Source organism: Canis lupus, chromosome 19, assembly GCF_048164855.1.
Source record: "Canis lupus baileyi chromosome 19, mCanLup2.hap1, whole genome shotgun sequence".
In the NCBI taxonomy this organism is placed as follows: Eukaryota; Metazoa; Chordata; class Mammalia; order Carnivora; family Canidae; genus Canis; species Canis lupus.
This window is the reverse complement of record NC_132856.1, coordinates 36,111,196-36,132,523: the sequence shown is the minus strand read 5'-3', so window position 1 is coordinate 36,132,523 and position 21,328 is coordinate 36,111,196. Positions and strand designations below refer to the sequence as shown.

The following is a 21,328-nucleotide window of genomic DNA, read 5'->3' as shown; positions in this document are numbered from 1 at the left end:
CAGAGAGCCTGACACATGGCAGATATGCAATATGTTGGATAGTTGATTATGAGGAAAAAGTGAGATAATATTTGTAAACTTATGTATACATAAAGCACTTGGCATAGAGCCTGGCATGTGGTAATCATGCATTTATTCACAAAACAAATATTTATAGAGTGACTACTATGTTCTTGGCAAAGTACAATAACTATGGGGATTGTTGAATGAGCTACTGATGTTCAGTCACTGTGAATGTCATGGGCAGTAGAAAGACTTGCATGAGCTGAGCTGAGCAGGAGGTAGCATGAAGAGGGTGGCATCTCTCATGAGCCAGTCTGCCTCAGTATCCTCACAGTACATTGGGCAGATGAACATCCAGACCAGGCCTTTCCTTCCCATTGGCCTGGGTACTTGAAAGAGCTCTGCTCTCCGAGGTCACTTATGCAGGAATGACAGTGGAGGTCTGAGACTTGCTCTCCCAGGGGTGCCTTCTCTGATTCACTTTATGTGACTGCATACACAAACCAAGCAAATTTAATAAGCACTATGAGCCTCTTTAGCACTCTGGGACCTGGGGTCTACAGTTCTTGACATGACTTCTCACTGCTCCCCAAGTGCTTGGACTTTAAGGGAGGGAGGACCAGGATGGCTTAGGTACTAACATCTGTCTGCAGTTTCTCCCACAGTCAAGAAGAGTGTGTTCTTAATAAGTTAGGACTCCCAGGTTTATGAAAAATATCAACAATGAAATAAAAATCAAACTATCTCTGAGGGTTGGTGATGATAAAATCAATTATTATTATTATTATTATTATTATTAGTAGTAGTAGTAGTAGTAATAGTAGTAGTAATAGCAGCTCACACATTTACAGCACCTACTATGTGCCAGGCAGGTGCAAAGCTCTTTACATACAATACACTCACAACACTTTGAATTAGATTATTAGCCCAATTTACAGATAACAAAACTGAGGTTTATGGAGGTTTAATATTTTGCCCATGATCACACAGTTAACAAATGCTCAAGTAAGAGTCATCCTAAGCAGTCCAACTCTAGATGGCATCTGCAAAATCCGGTTATGGTTGTGTGGAAAAGGGTCTTTTCAAGTATCATAGAATGTCCAGCTGTGGAGCCTGAGCAAGGGACCCAACCTTTCTGGACCTCCTATAAGAGCATCAGCCCTTCAGTGTTGTTGGGAGTTGATGAGTTAGTGTATGTAAAATCTTTACATCCACATCTGGCATGTGGTGAGAACTCAGAAGTATTAGGAATTACTGATATGATCAAATAGCCTAAACCTAAGAGCTCTACGCAGAATCCACCCCTTATGAATAGCCTAAGTACATTCTTAAATGGGCATTTTGGCATCTACTTCAAGCTTAAAAAGATAAGGGGACCTCCCAGGTTCTGGAATACCCTTCTGCTTATCACTCTGAATTCTTTCCTGAACTGGGTGGGGTATGTGTGGACTCAGGTAGACTATCCAAAACTCAAGCTCTATTGCTTACAAGCTGTGTGTTTTAGGCTGGTTTATTCCACACTCTGAGTCTCAGTTATGCCCCCTGGAAAAGGAAGGTGATCCTGCTATCCATACTACAGGGCTGCTGTGAGGACACTGGGCAAAGTCCCTGAGAAACACTGGATACATATCCTGGCACAGAACAAACACTCAATAAAAAGGGAGTGCTTTTAAAGCCAATTAATCATTGTCTTTAGAATCATATCATTTACAACAAGGGTACATCAATTTGTGTGCTTTTTTTCCCCCCTTCTCTGTTGCCTACAGGGTATGGGGAAGGATTTCAAACCTAAATCATCAAGGAGCCCATCCTTCTCTTTTGCTGTCTCTTTTTCCACAAGAGCCCTTCAGACCCTGCCTTAGTTCAGGCAGAAGCCTAATTCTGCATGGCTGGGGTTTCCCAAATGTGCCCCATGATACCCAAAACCAAGCCTGTCGTGAATAATGAAGGCTTTGTGCAGTTTCCCAGGAGCAAATTGAAGGGCTACACTCAATCCTTCCTGGAATCCAGGAGTGCATTTTCATGATGCTGAGAAAGAGAAAAAACAGCCTTAAAAAAATTCCTTATTGGAAAAGTAAAGGGAGATTTGGGGAGCAAGGTATCTAAGAGACAGAAAGAAAAATTTAATCCACTATGCCTGACAATAAGGCCTCTGGCAGCCTTGGCTTTGCAGTAATGCCAGGCCATTTTAGAAGAGCTGGTCCCAGAGGGTAGCCACCAAGTCTGGAACCCTTGGCAAATACATAATAAATGAAATCACTTTACAAATCAAGATAGAATGCTATCATCTATGGTCTCAGGATTTTTGGCCACCAACTACTTGAAATCATCTAAAGAGGTAAAGGGCAAGGCAGGATGTAGCTGTTATGCATCCCCACCCCCCATGGTGGGGGCGAGTGTTTCCTTAGCTGCTGACTGACCTGAGACCTTTGGATCATGTATGCATCGTAGCTGGACCCGTGGTACTTGGCCGTAATATCTGGGCTGTAGCCAGCATCACAAGTGCATGGTATATTCGAGCTCAGGGGCTGTTTCCTAGGTCTATATACCTGTGGGAGAAAGCTACAATGGTTAGGTGCAGGAGGGGAGGGTGCAGGGCTCACAGGGAAGGAGTTAGGAGAAAGCAAAGAAAGGGGCTTATCTTGACTTTCTGTGGCCAAGTGGGTGGAAAGCCCAGTGTAGAAGATGCATAGCCCCAAACAAAGAGGTCAGATGGAAGCAGTTCCCAACCCCCAGGGCCAGCGCTAGCGAGGCATGCTGCTCTGTGGAATGACCTCAATGTCTGGCAGTGACTGGGACCCTCCTCTGCAGGAGAGGGCACCCAGGCATGGCATTGGTCTCTCTCTCTCAGCAAGGCAGCCCTATGAGAAATGGACTCTGGTTCAGGGCCAAAGGTTGACTCCTCCTTTCTGAGGAGGGAAAGAATTGGCCCAATTGTGAGGTAAAAGGGTTTATTTCTTTGGCTTCCCTTCCACTCATCTTGTACACTGTGCCCAGATCACCATAGCAGGCAGAGAACCAGTCCTGGGGGCTGAAATTGATGTGGACACACTCCATGTGGTATCATACGGCATTTAGAAAGCTTCAGAGCCACATGTGCCCAGAACTAAGATGTGACCTGTTACCTTGTGAGACCACAGACCACTGAGCCATAGTATTTGCTGAGTTGGTTTCATCATGAAGCTAGAATCCAAGTGAATTTCTTTAACTATTTGCTTACCCAAAGCCCCCAAGTTATATATGGAGAAGAAATAATGTCTGAAGATTTCAGGAATGATTTTGTAATATGCTTCAGGTACAATTTCCATTCAAGCCACTTTCAGAAACCCCTCCAAAAAGAAAAGAACTACTTTCTGTACAAGTTAGGACTTTGCCCCTCCTTCCTTCTCCCTCAGAAGAAATAGAGTGGCCTAGAGAGGAGGAAAAAAGATGGATAACTGGGTAAATAGGTGATAAAAAGAATGTTTAAATAATGGCTGGGGAGGTCTCCAAGCGTAGTCTGGCAGTACTAGGGGCTGGGAGATGTTCCTTAGCCAAAAAGGTCCTGAAGGAACTAGTTAAAGAATCAAAGTTGGAAGTATAGAGAGAAAGAAGTATAAAGAACTAGATGAGGAGAGTTACTGATGGGGCCCAGAAAGTGAGCAAAACAGAAGGTAATAGCTCCAATGAGAAAGAAAGTGCCCAGAATTTAATTCATAGTTTGTTAAGATTTAGTCAGAAGTCATACAAAGTCCACTGGAAGGAAGAGACCTGAGAGCTATTTCTGGGGAGATGATGCAAATACAAAAGAAAGGAAAACAGAGCTGGCTGCAAACCACACAAGCTCAGGCACATGCACATAAACACAGAAAAGCAGTAAAGTGATGTTCCAGCAACAACCTGGGCCATTTCATTCCTACCTGGTTTTAGCTGTTTGAGCTGGCACGATGGACGTGGGAGAATGAAGAGTAGCTAAACCCAGAGAAAGCACCCAAGCCCCCACACCAGCAAAACACACCTTTCGTGCAGGAGGCCCCACCTGCTGTTTTAACTGATGGACGAGCCGATCTTTTTCCCTCTTGAGGGCCATGACTTCTTCCTGTGTCTTTTTCTTTTTGGAAGCAGACAATTCCAGCAAGGCAATATTTGCATCTTTTTCACTGATTGCCGCAAGCAGCGCTTCCTGTCTGGTAAAATAAAGATTATTGCGATAATTTTTATAAAGTGTAAAAAAAAGTTGTCATTTATAGTTGAAATGAACCATAGAGCATTGTCTTAATGGGATGGAATCATGGACAATGTTTAAGACAAGCTAACTCTTTGATTTTCAGAATGGACAAAGTAGTTTGTGTCAGAACCCCCGAGACCCATGCACTGCTTTCTCTGAAGGAGCCATTTTTCATTGGCTTCATAGACAAAGCTGCAAGTTAGAAATGGAAGGAGTCAATCTGAGCATTCACTTCTAGGACACTTTAATCCACCCATTCATCTGTCCATCCATCCATCCATCCATCCATCCATTCATTCATTCATCTATCCATCCACCCACCCACCATTTGCCAAGTAAAGTTCTAGGTACACCAAGACAACCCAACAAAACTGGCCAACAATTTTAATATAAATATCATTTTTTTTTTCATGCAAGATTTTCTTCTGAAGGCAGACATAGATATTTGGTAGGGTAGTCCTTTCCATTTTCAATGTAATTAATGATGCTTTCCTGCCATTCCACCAAATACCATTCCTTCCTCAGTCTTCCTTATCTAGTAATTATACCACCACCCACTGAGTAACCCAAACACCAAGCCTAGAAGTCATTCTTGATTCCTTCCCTTTCTTCTCTACCCAGAGACAACCCATTAACAACTTCAGTAGGTTTCACTCCAGAAGACATTCCTTACCTAAACTGATCTACTGCTACCAAATTTCTCCTAACCACCAGCATTCATTCCTGCAGCCCACTGGTCTCCCTGGAACAAAACCCCAAGTAATCTTTAAAAATATTATAAATCTGAATTCTACCACTCTGCTGATTGCAAAATCCATTGCGTCACCCATTAGACTTGAAATCCAGACCCTTTATTGATGCCTGTGACTCATTACACCAACTGGCCCTGACCTGTCTGAGATCACCTTGTGCCCCTTCTCCTTCCATAATCAGTAGACTCCAGCACATTTTGTGTCCAAACTCTTTCTAGTCCTTGAAAATGTTATACTTATTTTCACCTCATAAGCTTTGCTTTTGCCATACCCTCTGACTGGAATGCCCTCGCACAGGTCTTTACCCTTCAGGTCTCAACTCAAATGTATCTTACTCAGAAAAGCCCTCTCTAGCTCCTTTACCTAGCAGTGACCTTCTACTTTGTGCCCAAGCCACTGTATCACATTATACTTATTATACTCTTTCTTCATAAAACTCTTTGCTATTTAAAAGGATCTTAGATATTCATTATTTGTTGTCCAGATTTGGCACTCCATGAAACTGGAACCTCATCTACCTTGTGCACCACCAATTCTCTGGCTTCTGAAAGAGCACTGAGCACATAGTGAGGGTCAAAAACATTTGCTCAAGAAATATATGTCTACTTTGTACTTTAAAAAATGTCTGAAGATATCACTGTACAAATCTTCCTTTCATTTTTAATTTTTATTTAATTTTAATTTTTAATTTTATTTTTTAAAGATTTATTTATTTTGAGAGAGAGGAAGAAAGACAGAACATGAGCAGGGGGAGAGGCAGAGGGAGAGGCTCTTACAAGCAGTGAGGAGCCTGATGTGGGGCTGATCCCATAACCAATGAGATCATGACCTGAGAAGAAACCAAGAGTCAGACACTTAATTGACTACACCACTCAGGCACTCCAATTTTTAATTTTTTAAAGATTAATTGTATTTATTTATTTGAGAGAGAGAAAGAGAAAGAGCTGGGGGAGGGACAGAGGGATAGGATCTCAAGTAGGCTCCACACCCAGCATGGAGCCCTACCTGGGGCATAACCCTGAGATCATGACCTGAGCTGAAATCAAAAGCCAGATGCCCAACTAGCTGAGCCACTCAAGTGCCCCAAAGAATTGTAATTCTTTTAAAAATGAGAGAAGACCTCTTATAAGATGTTGCAGTCCTGGGAAAGTCTCTGTATTGGGTATTTTCTTTGCATACAAGTCCCAGGACTAAAACCTGGTCATGATCCTGTTTTATCTTTCTTTAATTCCCAGACTAGGCCCCCTCCAGACCAGGCCCCCTCCAGATGTTTGAACAAGATGGTCATTATTTGGATCTCAGATTTTCTCCCTTTTCACTGCAGGGATTTGTATGGACTTTTCTGGGCCCTGCTAATGGCAGGCAGTAGGAGCTTCTGTTGGAGGCTCAGTCAGACATATGAGCAGCAGAAATGTCAGGGAATATGTCCACTTTCCAGAAGAAAACCAGTGCAGCCTGGACTATCAACAGCAGCATTCAAATCCAGCTTCACACAGCCTGTCTCCTTCTGGATAACATCTTGAGACAATAGACATGCTTACTGTTCACAGCTTGTGCATATTTGTACATAAAGCCAAGCTGAAGAGGCAGCACAGCCTTCAAATCAAAGAGAGCCTATTTGCTACCTCCTCCAATTTAACTACCACACACCTAAGGTGATTGCAATATTTTACCCCACTCTGCCCCAAAGTGAAATGTCCATGTGATGCTTTTTTTAATGGAAACAACCTAAGAAATCATTGGTAGAAATACTGGGAATTGATCATAAATTATGCTGCATCTCCACATTTCACTCTTTTTTAAAAAAGATTTTATTTATTTATTTGAGAGAGAGAGAGAGAGAGCAAGCATGCACATGCAAGCAAGAGCAGGGGCAGATGGAGAGGGAGAAGCAGACTCCCCACTAACCATGGAGCTCAGCATGGGGTGTGGGGCTCTGAGATCCCAGACTCCCAGGACTCTGCGCTCATGACCTGAGCTGAAGTCAGATGCTTAGCTGACTGAGCCACCCAGATATCCCTCTACATTTCACTCTTTACAGCTATATGCTGCATGTAAAATGCTGACTAAAAAAGATCTTTGAAAACATTTGTTGAGAGACAATTCTACACATGTCTCATACTTCTGCCCATTTTACAAGCATAGTCACTATCTTCTTTTCTCACAATCTTTCCAGAACGTTTGTACAGTGAATAGCCTTAGAAGACAGAGGTAGTTTTTTCCTTTGGATCAAAGGGTAGACATGCTTACTGTCCTCATATAATAGTATCTCAATCCAGAGCAAAGGGCAGGCATGTTACTGCCATTATAAAAGATTCAGATTCCGTAGATTGAGGATTCTTCTCTTGCAATGTAATCAATCCACTGTAGGTACAGCTATTCGTCTGGCCCATCTGCCTTGCTTCCATGAGACTTAAGGAAAGGAGAATTGACATAAATATACTGATCCTACTCTCTGCACCTTGAGCAGTGAAGTCCTTTGTTTCTGACCTCAAAGTCTCTGGTCATCTACCTACATCCATGAAACCGAGGCAGACTAACCTATTAGCATGCCAATAAGGAAAAATCTAGAATCCTCACAGTTCTTGATGTGCATGTGTATATATAAGATCGCCAAAACATAAAACTATATTCATAGAAAAAAATGGGAGGGAAAGACACTAAAATGCTAATAGTCATTACCTCACGTTGGTGAAATAGGTTGGTTTTTGCCCTTTTCTACCCATACCTTCCAGCATTCTTCCCATTTCTCACAAAATATCATGAGAGTAAACATTAAAAAACTGTAAATGAAACTTCTCAGTCACCAAAAAAACTGCAGATGCATGCTTCAAATACTTGGCATATGTGAAATGTGTTCATTTTCCCATCAAGGTATTTATTATGTTCTCTCTGTCCCTCTACTCTTTATGCACGGGTTAAGTGCACGCACACATACTTTCATATACACATGTCTGGTACAATCTACATCATCTCCCACTTAATTGTAAGCATTACCTAAATAGGTTCCCTGGATCAACTTTTATATCTCTATGTCCTATGGTCCTTTTCAACCCATTTTCTTCTTCCAGGTCAAAATTAAGAATTAACACAGCTTTAATAACTGTTACAAGTCATCAGTCTAAAAACTGATCTTTCTTTCTTTTTATATTGACTGTTGAGATTTCTTTTTTAAAAAAATATTTTTTAATTCAATTTGCCAACATAGACTCTTCTAAATTCCTTTTCCAACTTAAAACTTATATTTCCTCTTGTAATATCATTAAAATTCCCAATAAATTAATTTCTAACTCTTGGTTTTTTGTTGATCAGAAAACTGTTGATTACAAAACATATGTCAATTCCTAATTCTCTGCAGATGTTATTGCCAAATACAGTCCCAAATCCTATTATCAATTATTATACCTCAAATACACTTAAATCATTTTTATAAAAGTATATTTAAAACCACTACTCATCAATATTAATATTCATGCAAAATAACCCATTTTCTTCTTTGTAACATTTTCCTTATTTTTTTTTTTTATTTTGTTTTGTTTGCTTCTGGCTGACAAATCTATTTTATAAATGCTGGTATTATACAATCATAGAACTGTGAATAAGGTTAGTGTAACAAGAATCATATATATATTTTGAAATCCTCCTTTATATGTTAACCATAAACTACTGATAATTTCTCTTAAAATAACTTGATTGAAATCTATGTTCAATAATTCCAGTCTATTTAAAGCAAAGAGTAATTGGTAGGAAAAAAAGTATATAAAACTAGAAATTTGAACATTTTACACTTTAGGATGTTCGGAAAAATGTTCTGAATATTTTAAGACTTATCTGGCCACTACTTATTTGTACAGGGATGTCAGGCAAAGCAAACTCTTAATTCTAGGGTGACAGAACCACTGCATTTGTGGCTTTTTTAAGCAATAAGCTTTATAAAATGAATTTTAAATAATTCTTTATCAAGCTGATACATTTCAACTAATAATTTAAATCATTGTGAGCTAATTCTGCAGAGCAGAGTTAAATGGGTTTTCATCATTCCTGCTTTAGTAGTCAGGGGCTTTTTGAAGATACTGAACATGCATTTTTTTTTTTTGAACATACATTTTTTAAAGATTAACTTCATTTGCCAGCCATATACCAGATTCTATACTTTTTGCAATTCCCATAAGGCAATTTGCTAATACAACTACTACACCTACTGACAAATACCTTACTGAAAATACACAGAGGCCTGTTCTGAGAAAATGGCAAACATTGTAATAAATTAGGAAGCTTAAATGTTACCACTGTTTTTCTCCCCAAAAGGGAATTTTGATTCAGTCTTTCAAAGTCTGGGAAAATGGAAATATTTGCATTTCTAATGTCCTTTTACATCTACATCTTTTTAAAAAATCCTTAAGTATAGAGTGTATCTGTGAAAAGACATTTGGATATAAATTGGAATCACAAAGAAATATCCTCATTGTTTTCTCCATCAAGTGAATCATCTTCTAGATTCAAGGCCAGATTTACATTGCTTCAGAAATTGTTACGGTCCCATCAACCTGAAGAAAGTTTCTAGAAGTCTGAAACCACCTCCAACACTTAATCTGTCCTTTCTATTCATAGACAACATGAAAAAAACAGATTTCCTCATCTTTAGATAGTTAGTGGGGTTAAGTATATACCAAAGGCTTGCAAAATTATCTTTAGAACACTGCAACGCTTCAGTATACAATTACTAAGGTGATCCGTCTATGCCCCAAAATGTAGCTTAAAATATGAAAAAGAAGCCCAAATAAGCTAGAAAGGAAGATAAGATAATGCAAAGAGAAATAAATCTATAAGAGTCTGCTGAATGCCAAGCTAAGAAAGTGGACCATAGACAGCATTTTATCAAAGTGCAGCCTAAACAAACGTCAAGGGGAATAATTTCTTTAACAAATATGGGCAACAATGAAGTAAAAAGAGGGGGGACTTCTGTGCCCTTATACACATTTAGTCAGGGTTAACAATGGATAAAAATATGTGCAAGAACACATTTAATAGCCCTATGCTGTCATTCAGTTTGTAGGAGGTAGTCAAGATACAGCTAATAAAACACCAAAAAAATGGTTTGAGCCACCCTGAAAAAAAAAACCTCAATGGAATAAAACAAAAGACTGAAGGGCGTCTCCCACTAAGATAAATGCCTTCTTTTGAGTGTTGCCTGTGGCTAACCTTCACAAAGAGAGCTCCAGAATCCTCTGATGGTAATACATCACTACATCACTTATCACAGTCAATTTAAAAGGGAGCTTTATAAACATTTCTATTTCACTCCCTGTTGCTGTCACTCTATTAATGATGACTTGAGCTGAGAGGGTCCAAAATTAATTTTAGGAATTGTAAATGAGGCAGACCAATTAGGAACTCTTATAAATTGGATTGGGGAAAAGTATTAACACATTTTTTTTCTTGCTTTCCTACAGGCTCTTGTTTTAGTGAGCTGACCCATCTTTAGGAACACATTCAATTACAAAAGCAGATGCTTAAAAAATGCATTCCATTAAGAAATGTTTGGATAATGACATGCAAGGGAGAACCTACATTATGTATGGTGCTCAGCCCGCAGTCATGTTCTAATCATACTGTGGGAAAAAAAAATTCCGCTCAATCAACTTTTCCCAGTTAATTACTGTTTTCTTTCCCTCATGACCCTGAATCTTCAACCATAAGTTCAGTAGGAGGTGACTTAAGACAGACGGTGACGAAAGATCCTGTTCAAAACAGCCTCTCTCTCACCCCTGGAGTGAGGATGGGTGGAGGTTTGCTGTGATCAACTCTGGAGATAGATGCTCATTTGCTTAAATTTTAAAAGCAGAATTTTTAAAAAGCATCTTGAGAAAGGGAAGTCTTCTGATATCAATTACTATCAACACGACCCACCAGTAGAATGATATATTGTGTATGCAGAAGGGCCCACGCAGAAAGCAAAGCTGTTCACATAAGGTGGGGCCCACAGGGTGAGATATATTTGAACAACCACAAGTTCCACCAAGGACAAAGAACAGACCAGATTTGTAAAGGCCAGGCTTTGGCAGCCTGACTCCTTAATGTGGTTTGCTCTCTGTCGCCCACCTAAAACTGACCTCAAGAAACAGTTTACTCCAATTACGGAGAATTTTGTCTTTGAAACCTAATAGCACATGACTGGAATTTCCTAACACAGGGGCCATGAAGTCTTGTGGAAGCTCTTTACTCCATGCACCAGCTTTTACCCCGCTACTTACTCAGGGCATGACCTAAGTTTAGGCAGCTGAGCCATCCTTGGGTTCCACCAAGTGTGTCTGGGCCAGGAAACTCTGAAGTCGCAGCATTGTGCACCTTCAGGACACTAAGATGGCAAATGTTGGCACCTCGTGTCATTCTGCTCAAATGAGTATCAGGGTGTTGGAGGCTAGCTGACTTTCTCATGTGGAAGAGGCCAGAGGAGGATGAGTATCAGGAAGAGTTCCAGCCCCATCCTAAATTGCTTGCCCCATTCCCATCCCTTGGGAGAACTGATAAAAAGGCAACGGGAGATGGGAGGAGCCCCTCTCTAAGTCCTAGTAGAAGACATTTGTTTGAGGTATTACTGATTACTGTGTACCACACACATGTGCGTGCACATACACACACGCACGCACATGAGATAAGAAAATACTTCTTTTGATTTTTAGCCTATCGTGATTTCTTTAAACTTATCTACATAAATAATGTATCACTCATGTCCTTAAGAGGTGATTAAGGTCCTTGATTAGGATACTAATCCTCAACTTTGGAACTGAATGTACCTGGGTTTAAGTCTCAGCAAAATTGGTTGTCTCTGTGACCCTGGGCAAGTTACTTAATGACTCTGAAACTTAGATTTCCTCATAATTGAACTAAGAAGGATGATAGTAATTCTCTCTTAATTCTTTGTGAGAGTTAAATGTGATAATGCATGTAAAGATTCTGTTCAGGGGTGCCTGGAACAACCACACAAATGTTAGCAATTACTTGTTATTACATAACATGGATACCACCAAATGTAAAGATTCAAGTTTTGCATTATTTTCTACCAGGCTTCCCTTTATAATAAACATTCTAAACATGCCAGTGGGTCTCTTATTCTCAAGACTGACTCTGAAATTGGTTTCTGTTTAGTTGCACATTTGACTTACATAAGATGATGTCTGTTTTGCAAAGAAATTTAAAGGAGAAAACAGAGCCTGAGTGTGGACACAGTGTGTTCATCATAGAAGTTGCATCCCAGGCCACCCAGGTTTGATTTAGTCAATAACTGTTCAATAGCACCCATCTAAACTGATAGGAAAGGCCACACAAAAGTGGGCAAGATATGATTTCATGCCACATGAGAAATGGAAATGTATTCTGAAAGGTGACCTTTTAAAAGTCAAGGTCAAGTGCAAAATCTAACCAAAGTCAAACAACTTCAAAACAAAAATTCTTCCATAAAAAAAAAAAAAAAAAAAAAAACCAACTAAAAAAAAAGGGTAAATTTGGAAGACAGGGAGCGCAAGTAAAATAAAGGGCTTCTGACCCCGCACTGACCAGGCATATCAGGTACACACTAGCACACCAGACATTAGTGTGTAATTGCTTGCTGTAGTTCTTGTTTGTTCCCATTATTCTCGTCATTCAGTGATGAGAAAGCTTCTCTGTTGATCACTTAACTCTGTCAATGTAGCTTTCTGTGTGAAATACTCCCAACCAGACTCCCTCGAAGGGTTATTGATGATTGATAATAAGAAAACCAAATACATCTGGACCTCACTGTGGGCCAGATCTTTGCTAAACCTATTGTCCACGGATGATCAGTTACTGTCAAGACACTTGTCTTATCACATTAACTTTTTGGTTGGAAATGAATAACAGCCAGAAAATAGGTCATTGACTCCAGGGTTTAGGGCTCAGGGCATCTGACCAATTATTTTTCTTATTGGTGATATATATAAATGTATATATGTGTGTATATGTATACATATTTCCCAAAATATAATACATTTTAATTTTCCCTCTTCTGTATATTTAATGCTACTAAGAGTTGTTAGTAAGTCTTTGCACATAGCAGCAAATTGCCCTCCTGCATCCTGAACTAAATATTTCCCTTCTTAATTTGAAATTTTTGTGTTAAATCAAACCTCCCTTTATTTATGTTTACATGGAATAGAATATTCCCATAGGCTAAATTATAATGAAAAACAAAACAGATTGTCATGTCATTGCTGTAGAGGAATATGAGCAGAAGGGGGCACATTCCAGAATTTTGTTAATGCAACATTTGAAGAAAATTGAATTAAGTTTCTATAAAGCAGATCTTTGTAGAGAAATACAAAAAAAAAAAAAAAAAAAAAAAGAAATTTGATGGAAGTAGCTCCTCCTATTCAGGGGAAGGAAAAAAGGCAGTGGTGTCTTCTGACTGGGGTAAGGAAAGAGAGTGTGCTGCGTCTGTGTGTGCCAAGCAAAAAGCAGGTTTCCAGAAGGAGCAGGAAGGCATCATATCTGATGGGGGGAGGGGGGCTAACCAGATTCCCATCAGCTTGAAGCTGTTCTCCTTTGCTGTGCCTGCCACAGAATTGAACAGCAATTCAGGATAACCTGCAGGAGTCTTCCTTTGGGAAGCTGATGGCTTTTAAAGCACCCTCAAACATGTAATTCCTCAAGCAAATCTCTTTGAGAAGTCTGGATTTTAGGTCTGCCATCTTGTGGCCATTGCAATAAATACCTCCCTTTTCCAGTTTTTCCCAGAGCAATTACATCTGTATAATCTATATTCTAAAAAGGTACCACAGAGGGTGCTTATTTAAAAAATGAATATTAGCCATAGGAGAGCTCAGCAATGCATACGGAGCTTGGACATCTCACATTCTAATCCTCTTTCTGCTCACATTTTTCATTCCTTGGTGGAAGCTTAGATTCAAATGAGCACTTATCAAATTATCAAATGAACATTCAGTATAGGATCAGGTCTGCTGAGAAGTTGGTTAAGAGGTGATAGCTATACTTCAGGTGCCTTTTTAAAAAAAAAGGGGGGGGGGAACTTAATGAACACAAAGCTGCACCCAAATGGAATGAAAATCTCAGCATTTCTGTATTTACCATACATGAATTTGCGAGGAGAACATATAGAATAAAATAGATTGCAATTCCAAAGGAGCTTCATACCTAAAAACTGGGATGATATATTTTTCTGGAAAAAAACTAAAGTCCAAATGACAGAGATTAGAAATACACTCTTCAACATTGTGAGGGGGAAAAGTGAGACCAAATTTATAGCAGTTATATGTTGGGAAGAATTTGCTAAAATGCTGCCATGAAAACACACTGAGTCTGTCTAATGCACACTCACTAGCCACTTGTTGCATGTGTCAATGGGAGAGAAAGTGAATGTGTGTGGCCACTTTCTCAGCAAGGTTTCATAAGCCAATGTATCATAAGCTCTAAACTAAAAAAGAGATGCAAGAGCATATTCCTTGGCCATAAATTAATTTCAGAGCCCAAACTACAGAAGTATAAAACTATACATACACATTTATACACCAAAAGTATTGCATTGCTAAGCAACTGATTTAAAAGACATATATATAATTAAGACTTACAAAAATCAGCTAGTGAATCCAGAAATGAGTTGTATCTGTTAGTTACCTGAAATTTCTGGATTCATGATATAATATATGGGACACTACTAGCATGCTCCTTCTCAGAGGTTGAGGGAATGTGAAACCAGACAGCGGATGCAGAATGAAAGAGTCTGGTAAACTACCTGAAAGAACTCCACATCTGGAAAGAATCGTGGGGGAACCAGCCCAAGACACAATGGTATAGAAAGCAGTCTCAGATTTACAGTATGGGTGGCCTTGTGGCTCATGGAAGTGAAATTTCCACTCCAGGAGGAGCGATCACTAAGAAGCAGGGATATTTCTGATGTGAAATTAGGAAGTTCAGTCCAAAGCAACTGGAGGGAATGTCTTCCTCTGGCATGGCTGTTTACTGACCACACAGGGAAGAATAAACTAACCAGATGATCAGAGCCCAGTTCTTCAATTCCTTGAACACATATTAACTGAGTACCCATGCATACCGGGTACCAGCAAGGAAAGGACAAAGAAGACAGGCACAACTTCTGCTACACACAGCAGGCCCCAGAGACTCTCCATGCACATAGTCATGATGGCTGGCCCTGCAACGATGCCACAGAACACAAAGAAATACCATTCTATTTCTGTCAGTAACAAATACCAGATCGTTAGCAATACCAGGCAAAGAAGATATCCATGAATTCTGTTTACCAATCCAACAGCTGGGTGTAAGAATTCATATGGTAGGTTCACCCACATGTATCAAATAATTGATTCAAAAGCTCTCTCCCATCCTGTCCTCTTCATTCTGAATGTCCAGTGTTATGCAGCTGCAATCCAGAAGCTCAAAAATAAACAAATAAACAGAAACTCAAAGCTTCATATCCATAGCTATTAGGCTGAATGATATAAAGTGTACTTTTCTGTGTATCAGAAACAGCCAAATATCAGTGATTTCATGCAGTTCAACCTAACATTCTTCCATAAAAAAGCAGCTTTAGGGCAGCCTGGGTGGCTCAGCGGTTTAGCGCCACCTTCAGCCCAGTGTATGATCCTGGAGACCTGGGATCGAGTCCCACGTCGGGCTCCCTGCATGGAGCCTGCTTCTCCCTCTGCCTGTGTCTCAGCCTCTCTCTCTCTCTCTGTGTCTCTTATGAATAGATAAATAAAATCTAAAAAAAAAAAAAGCAGCTTTATTGGTTTCTTCATCTTGTTTATAATACATGCCCATAGAAAAGTATAATTCTTTATCACTTTTTAACCTCAAAGACTGAAAATATTGAAGCAATTCCCTGTTCACAATATCCAACTATTAATCCTACATGCACCAAAGACTACCTACTAGAGACAACCCAGTCCTTTAGAAGAGAGCCTGCTACACAAATCAGAGTGGGAAGAGGGGGACTAGAAGCCCAGAAAGGTGACAAATTCCAGTCCCTTACTGGGTACCTCCAGACCTGGAAAACTACTTAGTGAGTAACTTCCTCATGACCAAATCCCAACCTGACACTGATCACCACTCCCTGAAACACTGACCTGTTGATGGATTGCTTTGAGATCAGATCATCTATCTCCCAGGACAGCCTTGAGGCTGCCCTGCACCACTGTGCAGCAATAGAGCACCTTCCTTTAGATTTGAACTTCAAGTCATGGGACATAAGGCAGGAGTCAAAGAAGAGTGTGGCTGCCGAATGCTTTAGAATGTTTTCTAAATTCCCATTAGTGAGAGGACCAATAAAAAAGCATCCATGAGGATGGTGACACAATCTTGGGCGGTGGCATAAAAGAACCATCTAATGTTACTCTGTGTCTTAATCTCTACACATGTGAGGAGAATTTACTATGGACAAATACTGTGCTAGATGCTATGTGGGAACAATGAGAGGGCTCGCAAACTCTTCTGCTAAAGAAAACAAATGCATATGGAAAAATTAAACCACAAAGGACGAATAATAGTCAATTAATGCCTCCATTGTTCAGATGGAGGATTAACAATTATTAACAGTTATTACTTTGTTTGCTATATGCGTATGTGAGGCATAAGTAAAGCACATAGTTTCATTTAGTTCTCTCAAATTATCCTCCAGAGAGAAAGTTATTATTATTCATATCATGAAGCTGAATAAACTGTGTGAAATTTAAGCAGATTGTCCAAAGTCATATCACTTGTAAATGGTGAAAACTGGAATTTGAACCCAAGTCTGTGTGACTCGGTTATTTCACTGAAATGTTTGTAGGAAGGAAGGATTACCCCTTTGGTCTGGGATGATGGCAGTAGGTTTTCACAGTGTGCAGAGGTGGTGGTGGGGTGTGAAGGAAGGCTGTACTGGAGGGCTCTACAAGGAAACAAGGGACTCTCAGATGAGGATAAGCATCTGAGGAAAAGCTAAGAGGATTCAAGTAATCTAAAATTATGTTTTTCTTGCATATTTACTCCTATTTCCAGCTATATAACTTCCAGGGATGTTAGAGTATCACCAGGGAAAAAGCATAGTCAGACTAAGTCATTCTTAAGTGCCAAATCAAAGACTGGCACTTGCTTGTGCTTAAGTTCTCATACATGCACACACACACTCATTTAAAACACACACATACAAGCACATATACTCAACTCAGGCATGCATGCACACAGGTGAGGACATAGGCAAATACTGTAGGAATAAGATTGCCAAAACACTTTCCAGGTAATGGCAGCCTTTTATTCTGAAATTAGGTAATGTTCTTCCTCATTTGTGGTGTTAAAATGTCCTTTTATCAAATGATGGTGATAGAGTTAACATTTAAATAGACTTATTTAACTTAATAGCTTAATAAGCTTTATGTTGTTTTCAAAAATATTTTTTCACATTATTGGTCCATGACATTCAAAATCTAGGAAGCATTCATTTGATTGCTGAATATTATAATAATTAGGGTGCGTTTGAGGAACATCTGGTCATTCCCTTTCAGTCTGCTTGTTATTCCTTTTGAAAAGTGCTTGACCTTTCACTAAATATTGCCAAGATTTCCAAGTAGGTTGCCTTAGAAACATCATATTGAACCCCAATTTTTCTTACCAAGTGTCACTTACTAAGTGACCATTCCTTTGATTTCTGTTTCAGATATTGTTTCTTTAGGGTAAAAGCGGGGAGTGGTCTTTTATTACATAAATAGTTCCCACCACACACGATGTCCAGGGCCTTCTCGGCACTCACAGTGCCCAGAGAAGGAAAAAAAAAAAAACTGGGTTGGTCAACACTAACTTTTAGGGAAACCACATCTGGCCAAAGTCTAGTATGAAATATGAAAATATGACATACTCTGCCTCTCTTTGCATTGAATTGTTTAATGCAATGTAAATATGTATGGAACCTACCAGTATGTCAATAATCAATGTCTGGGAAGACTTAGGAACATGGTAGCTATTCCTCCAACTATTGGTTAAAGGGAATACAGATGAGGCTTGTTCCCCAAGGACACTAAGATTTGAATTAGGAAATGGAATGCATGGAAATCACAGGTAGATCAGGCTAATGCAAATCCAGTAATAGAAAGAACTCCAGCTAAGTCACAGCTTCAAACAACCAGCACAAGCTGCCTCTTTCCCATCTCCGAAGATCTCAGTGAAGACAACAGAGGCCCATGTCAAGCAATTCCCAGAAAAAGAATTCTAACAAAAGATGAGTTTGTAGGTTTCTTTGGATTGCCAGCTATAGAGATTGACTCCAGGTAACTTAGCAAAGAGAGGGAGTCTTAGAGGCATAATTGGATAGGTCAAGGATAAAAAAATAGAGCTAAAAGTGAATCTTAGGAAAGTCAGTGAGAAAGATGCTCCAGTACCCTGGTAGCAGGAAATTCCAAATCCATCTTGGGAAGACATACCATTTATATAACAACTCTGCTACAACCTTCAGACTTCATGAAAAAAGGATATTTGACCTTCCTAGAAAGAAAATAGATTAGCCCAATCCAGGTCAATCAGCTACAGAGGGTCCCTGTCACTGGGAACCGACCCTAAATAACAGATTCACATCAAAATAAAAGGGGGCCATTTTCAATGGCAATTACTCTAATAATCTCACAGCCTGAAGAGTCTATTTTCAGTGGTATGTTGGAACTGGATGCTACTGGCTAGTGAGAGTCAGTTATGTGCACCTCTTTCAACCTCCATGGTCAGTTGGTACCTTGGCCATGGTAGAAGTATTTACACTATGGAAATTGGCAAATACTACCACCCTCCCCTACTTTCTCACCTCCCATCCCTCTCCCATTAATCTGGTTTACCAGCACTGCATTGGCCTGTTTCAAGATTATTGAACACTCTTGCCAAGACTGCTATCCACCCCGGAGGACATGCCACAGATTCTGCAATAGGTAATATTTAGCTAACACTCCCCAGCATTTTTTCTGTACCAAACACTATACTATCCTATAGCACTATAGCAAGATAACACTATACTATACACTACACTATTCTAACTCCTCTCTATGTATTAAGTCATTCAATCTGTATAGCCATCTAATGAGGCAGGTGCTATTATTTCCCTACTTAGTGATAAGGAAATAGAGACAGAGGGGTGAATTAGCTCACTGGAGTTCACATGGCTAACAAATGGCAAAGTGATGATTTGAACCCAGGAAATCTACAATTTCATAAGTCTCAAAATAAAATAGACAATGTGTAACTGTTATTCTAAGCACTGATGCCACTGACACAGAAAAAACTGACAACCCAAACACTTTGAACCCAGTGAGAACTTGGCTGAATCCCAATAAAAGGATCTCCCTTTAGTTACAAAGCTGCTGTCAGTGAGAGCAACCCAGGACAGCTCACAACTAGTGCTTGGATGTTCATTCTTTTCATTTTCTGGAATGCCTGTAGACTGAAGACAAATCTAAACCTGCTACAAATCCTTAGAGAAGAGAGCGATTCACTGTGGATGGTGCCAGAATTCCCCAAGTGAGTGGCAGCAACATTTCAGGACTCAGTGGGCATTGAATTGGCCATGATGCTGCAATCCCAATGAGAAGAGAGAGATATGTCCGAACCTTCAACTCTCCTCTCCCACTGGTACTAATGGAAAATAGAAAGGAGGAGACTCATAGAAAGACAGTCACCTGATTTTAGATGTGTGCCTTGGACAAGTCACTTGACATACTGCATCTTAAATGAAAATACCATTACCTACTCCCAAAGTTATTGAGAGGTTCAGATGAGATAACCCACAGGAAAGCATCTCATAAACTGCAAAATCTCATGAAAATGGCAAGCATTATTATGGGCAGTATCCCTACACACATAGTTGTGGTTCCTAGCCCAAACAGTGATGGTGCAGCTTGATTCATTCCAAACAATATCTGTGGTGGACCCCATCATGAGCTGGGCACTGCTTCCATCAGTTGAGCCAAACTTGTTTATCCTCATAAAATCATCAGTCCAAATGGCTGCTGGGAGTTTCACCTAGGACAAACAGTGTAAGTCCATGAAGGGAAAATTGCTATCTGTAGGAAATATAGCTTTCCTTTTCCAACGATTCCTTGAAAGAAGTGACCATAACCTACTGGCAGGAGAGTCAATGACTCTTTCTAAATAGAATCTAAAAATTATAATTTTTAAAAATCCACTGAAGATTCAATGAATATTTATTGAATGGATGAATGGAATCTCATGGATCCGGATTCAAATCCTAGTTCTGCACCTTAGCATCTGTGTGATTTGGGGGAAACTAATTCTGTGAATCTCGGTTTCTTCATCTATAAGATGAGAATAATAATACTCTCGTAGGGTATTATATAAGATAAAATAATTAAACCACTTACTACATTTGGTCAAGTAAAAGCAGTTATTACTATTATAAATGCAAGATATAGTTATTAGTTTTATTTATTAATTTACTATTATTATCAGCTATAAGATAAATATGTTCAAATCTTCAATTGTCAAGGGAGTAATATGAGTATTCCCAGCTGCTGGAGACGAGAAAACTATTTTTTTTTTTAAAGGAATGTTGAGCAACAATATTCTCAGTTTTCTGTTTGTATCTAGAGATTTAGTACGTTCCTAGTGTTTACCATGGTATCACAACTCCACTTGCACACACTTAAGCAAATGTAAATTGGAGAGTAGAAATGAATTTTTCTGATAAGTGCAAAAAGAAAAATTGAATTCTAAAATTGACAGTGTATCCAAGATAAAATTTCCACTCTGGATTCTGCCTTCCTTTTTTAAATCACTTAACAGAACTCTTGAACATCCAAACCCAGTATTTCAATGGATCTTCAGAGCCAAAAAGCTTTCTGCAAAGGATTAAAGGAGTAGCAAAGTGTCATTAAGAATATAAATTTAATTCTCTTGAAGGGGAAAAAAAAAAGTGTGGTTGTGACAGTTGCTCGTTCTTATAGACAGGATTTTAAAACCCCACAAAATTATAAGGGGAAAAATATCAACGAACTGCTATAGTCAAATAAAGGAAAACCCTATCAATTTATTTGTAGTTTCTCTTTGAACTGCAAATAGACACAGGTGCTAAATGTCTTCCTTTGTTCTGTTAAAGAAGTCTGAAATTCTTAGGCTCTTCTATCCTAAACAACTCAACATGAGCCCTGACAATTCTTCCTCAAATCGAATTAATTTAGCTTCTAGCTTAAAAAAATATAAGGTATCTTATACAAGCTGTATGAGACAGCAAATTAACTGCATTGTATTCCTAACTGATAACTGCATTCTTTAAATCTTTCCTTGGCTTAAAAGGAGGAGGGTAGAGGAGACACAGCAATTGTCCCGTTTTAAAGACCAAAAAAAA

At 39.3% G+C, this 21,328-nt stretch overlaps 1 protein-coding gene across 23 annotated transcripts in view; it reads right to left on the bottom strand.

Moving 5' to 3' along the window:
- Positions 1 to 21,328, bottom strand: part of ERC2 (ELKS/RAB6-interacting/CAST family member 2) — a 906,960-nt gene that overhangs the window by 209,865 nt on the left and 675,767 nt on the right. For 18 of the 23 annotated variants that reach the window (XR_012011918.1, XR_012011916.1, XR_012011917.1 and 15 more), the window contains 2 exons: positions 4,022 to 4,169; positions 2,424 to 2,552 (listed from right to left, as the gene is read on the bottom strand). Coding sequence is in view for 20 of the 23 variants with exons in the window: in XM_072785816.1 (XP_072641917.1) it covers positions 2,424 to 2,552; positions 4,022 to 4,169 (277 nt within the window). In the remaining 3 variants the exon portion in view is untranslated. The remainder of the gene's footprint in view (positions 1 to 2,423; positions 2,553 to 4,021; positions 4,170 to 21,328) is intronic. The other 5 variants (XM_072785828.1, XM_072785829.1, XM_072785830.1 and 2 more) reach the window with 1 other exon arrangement.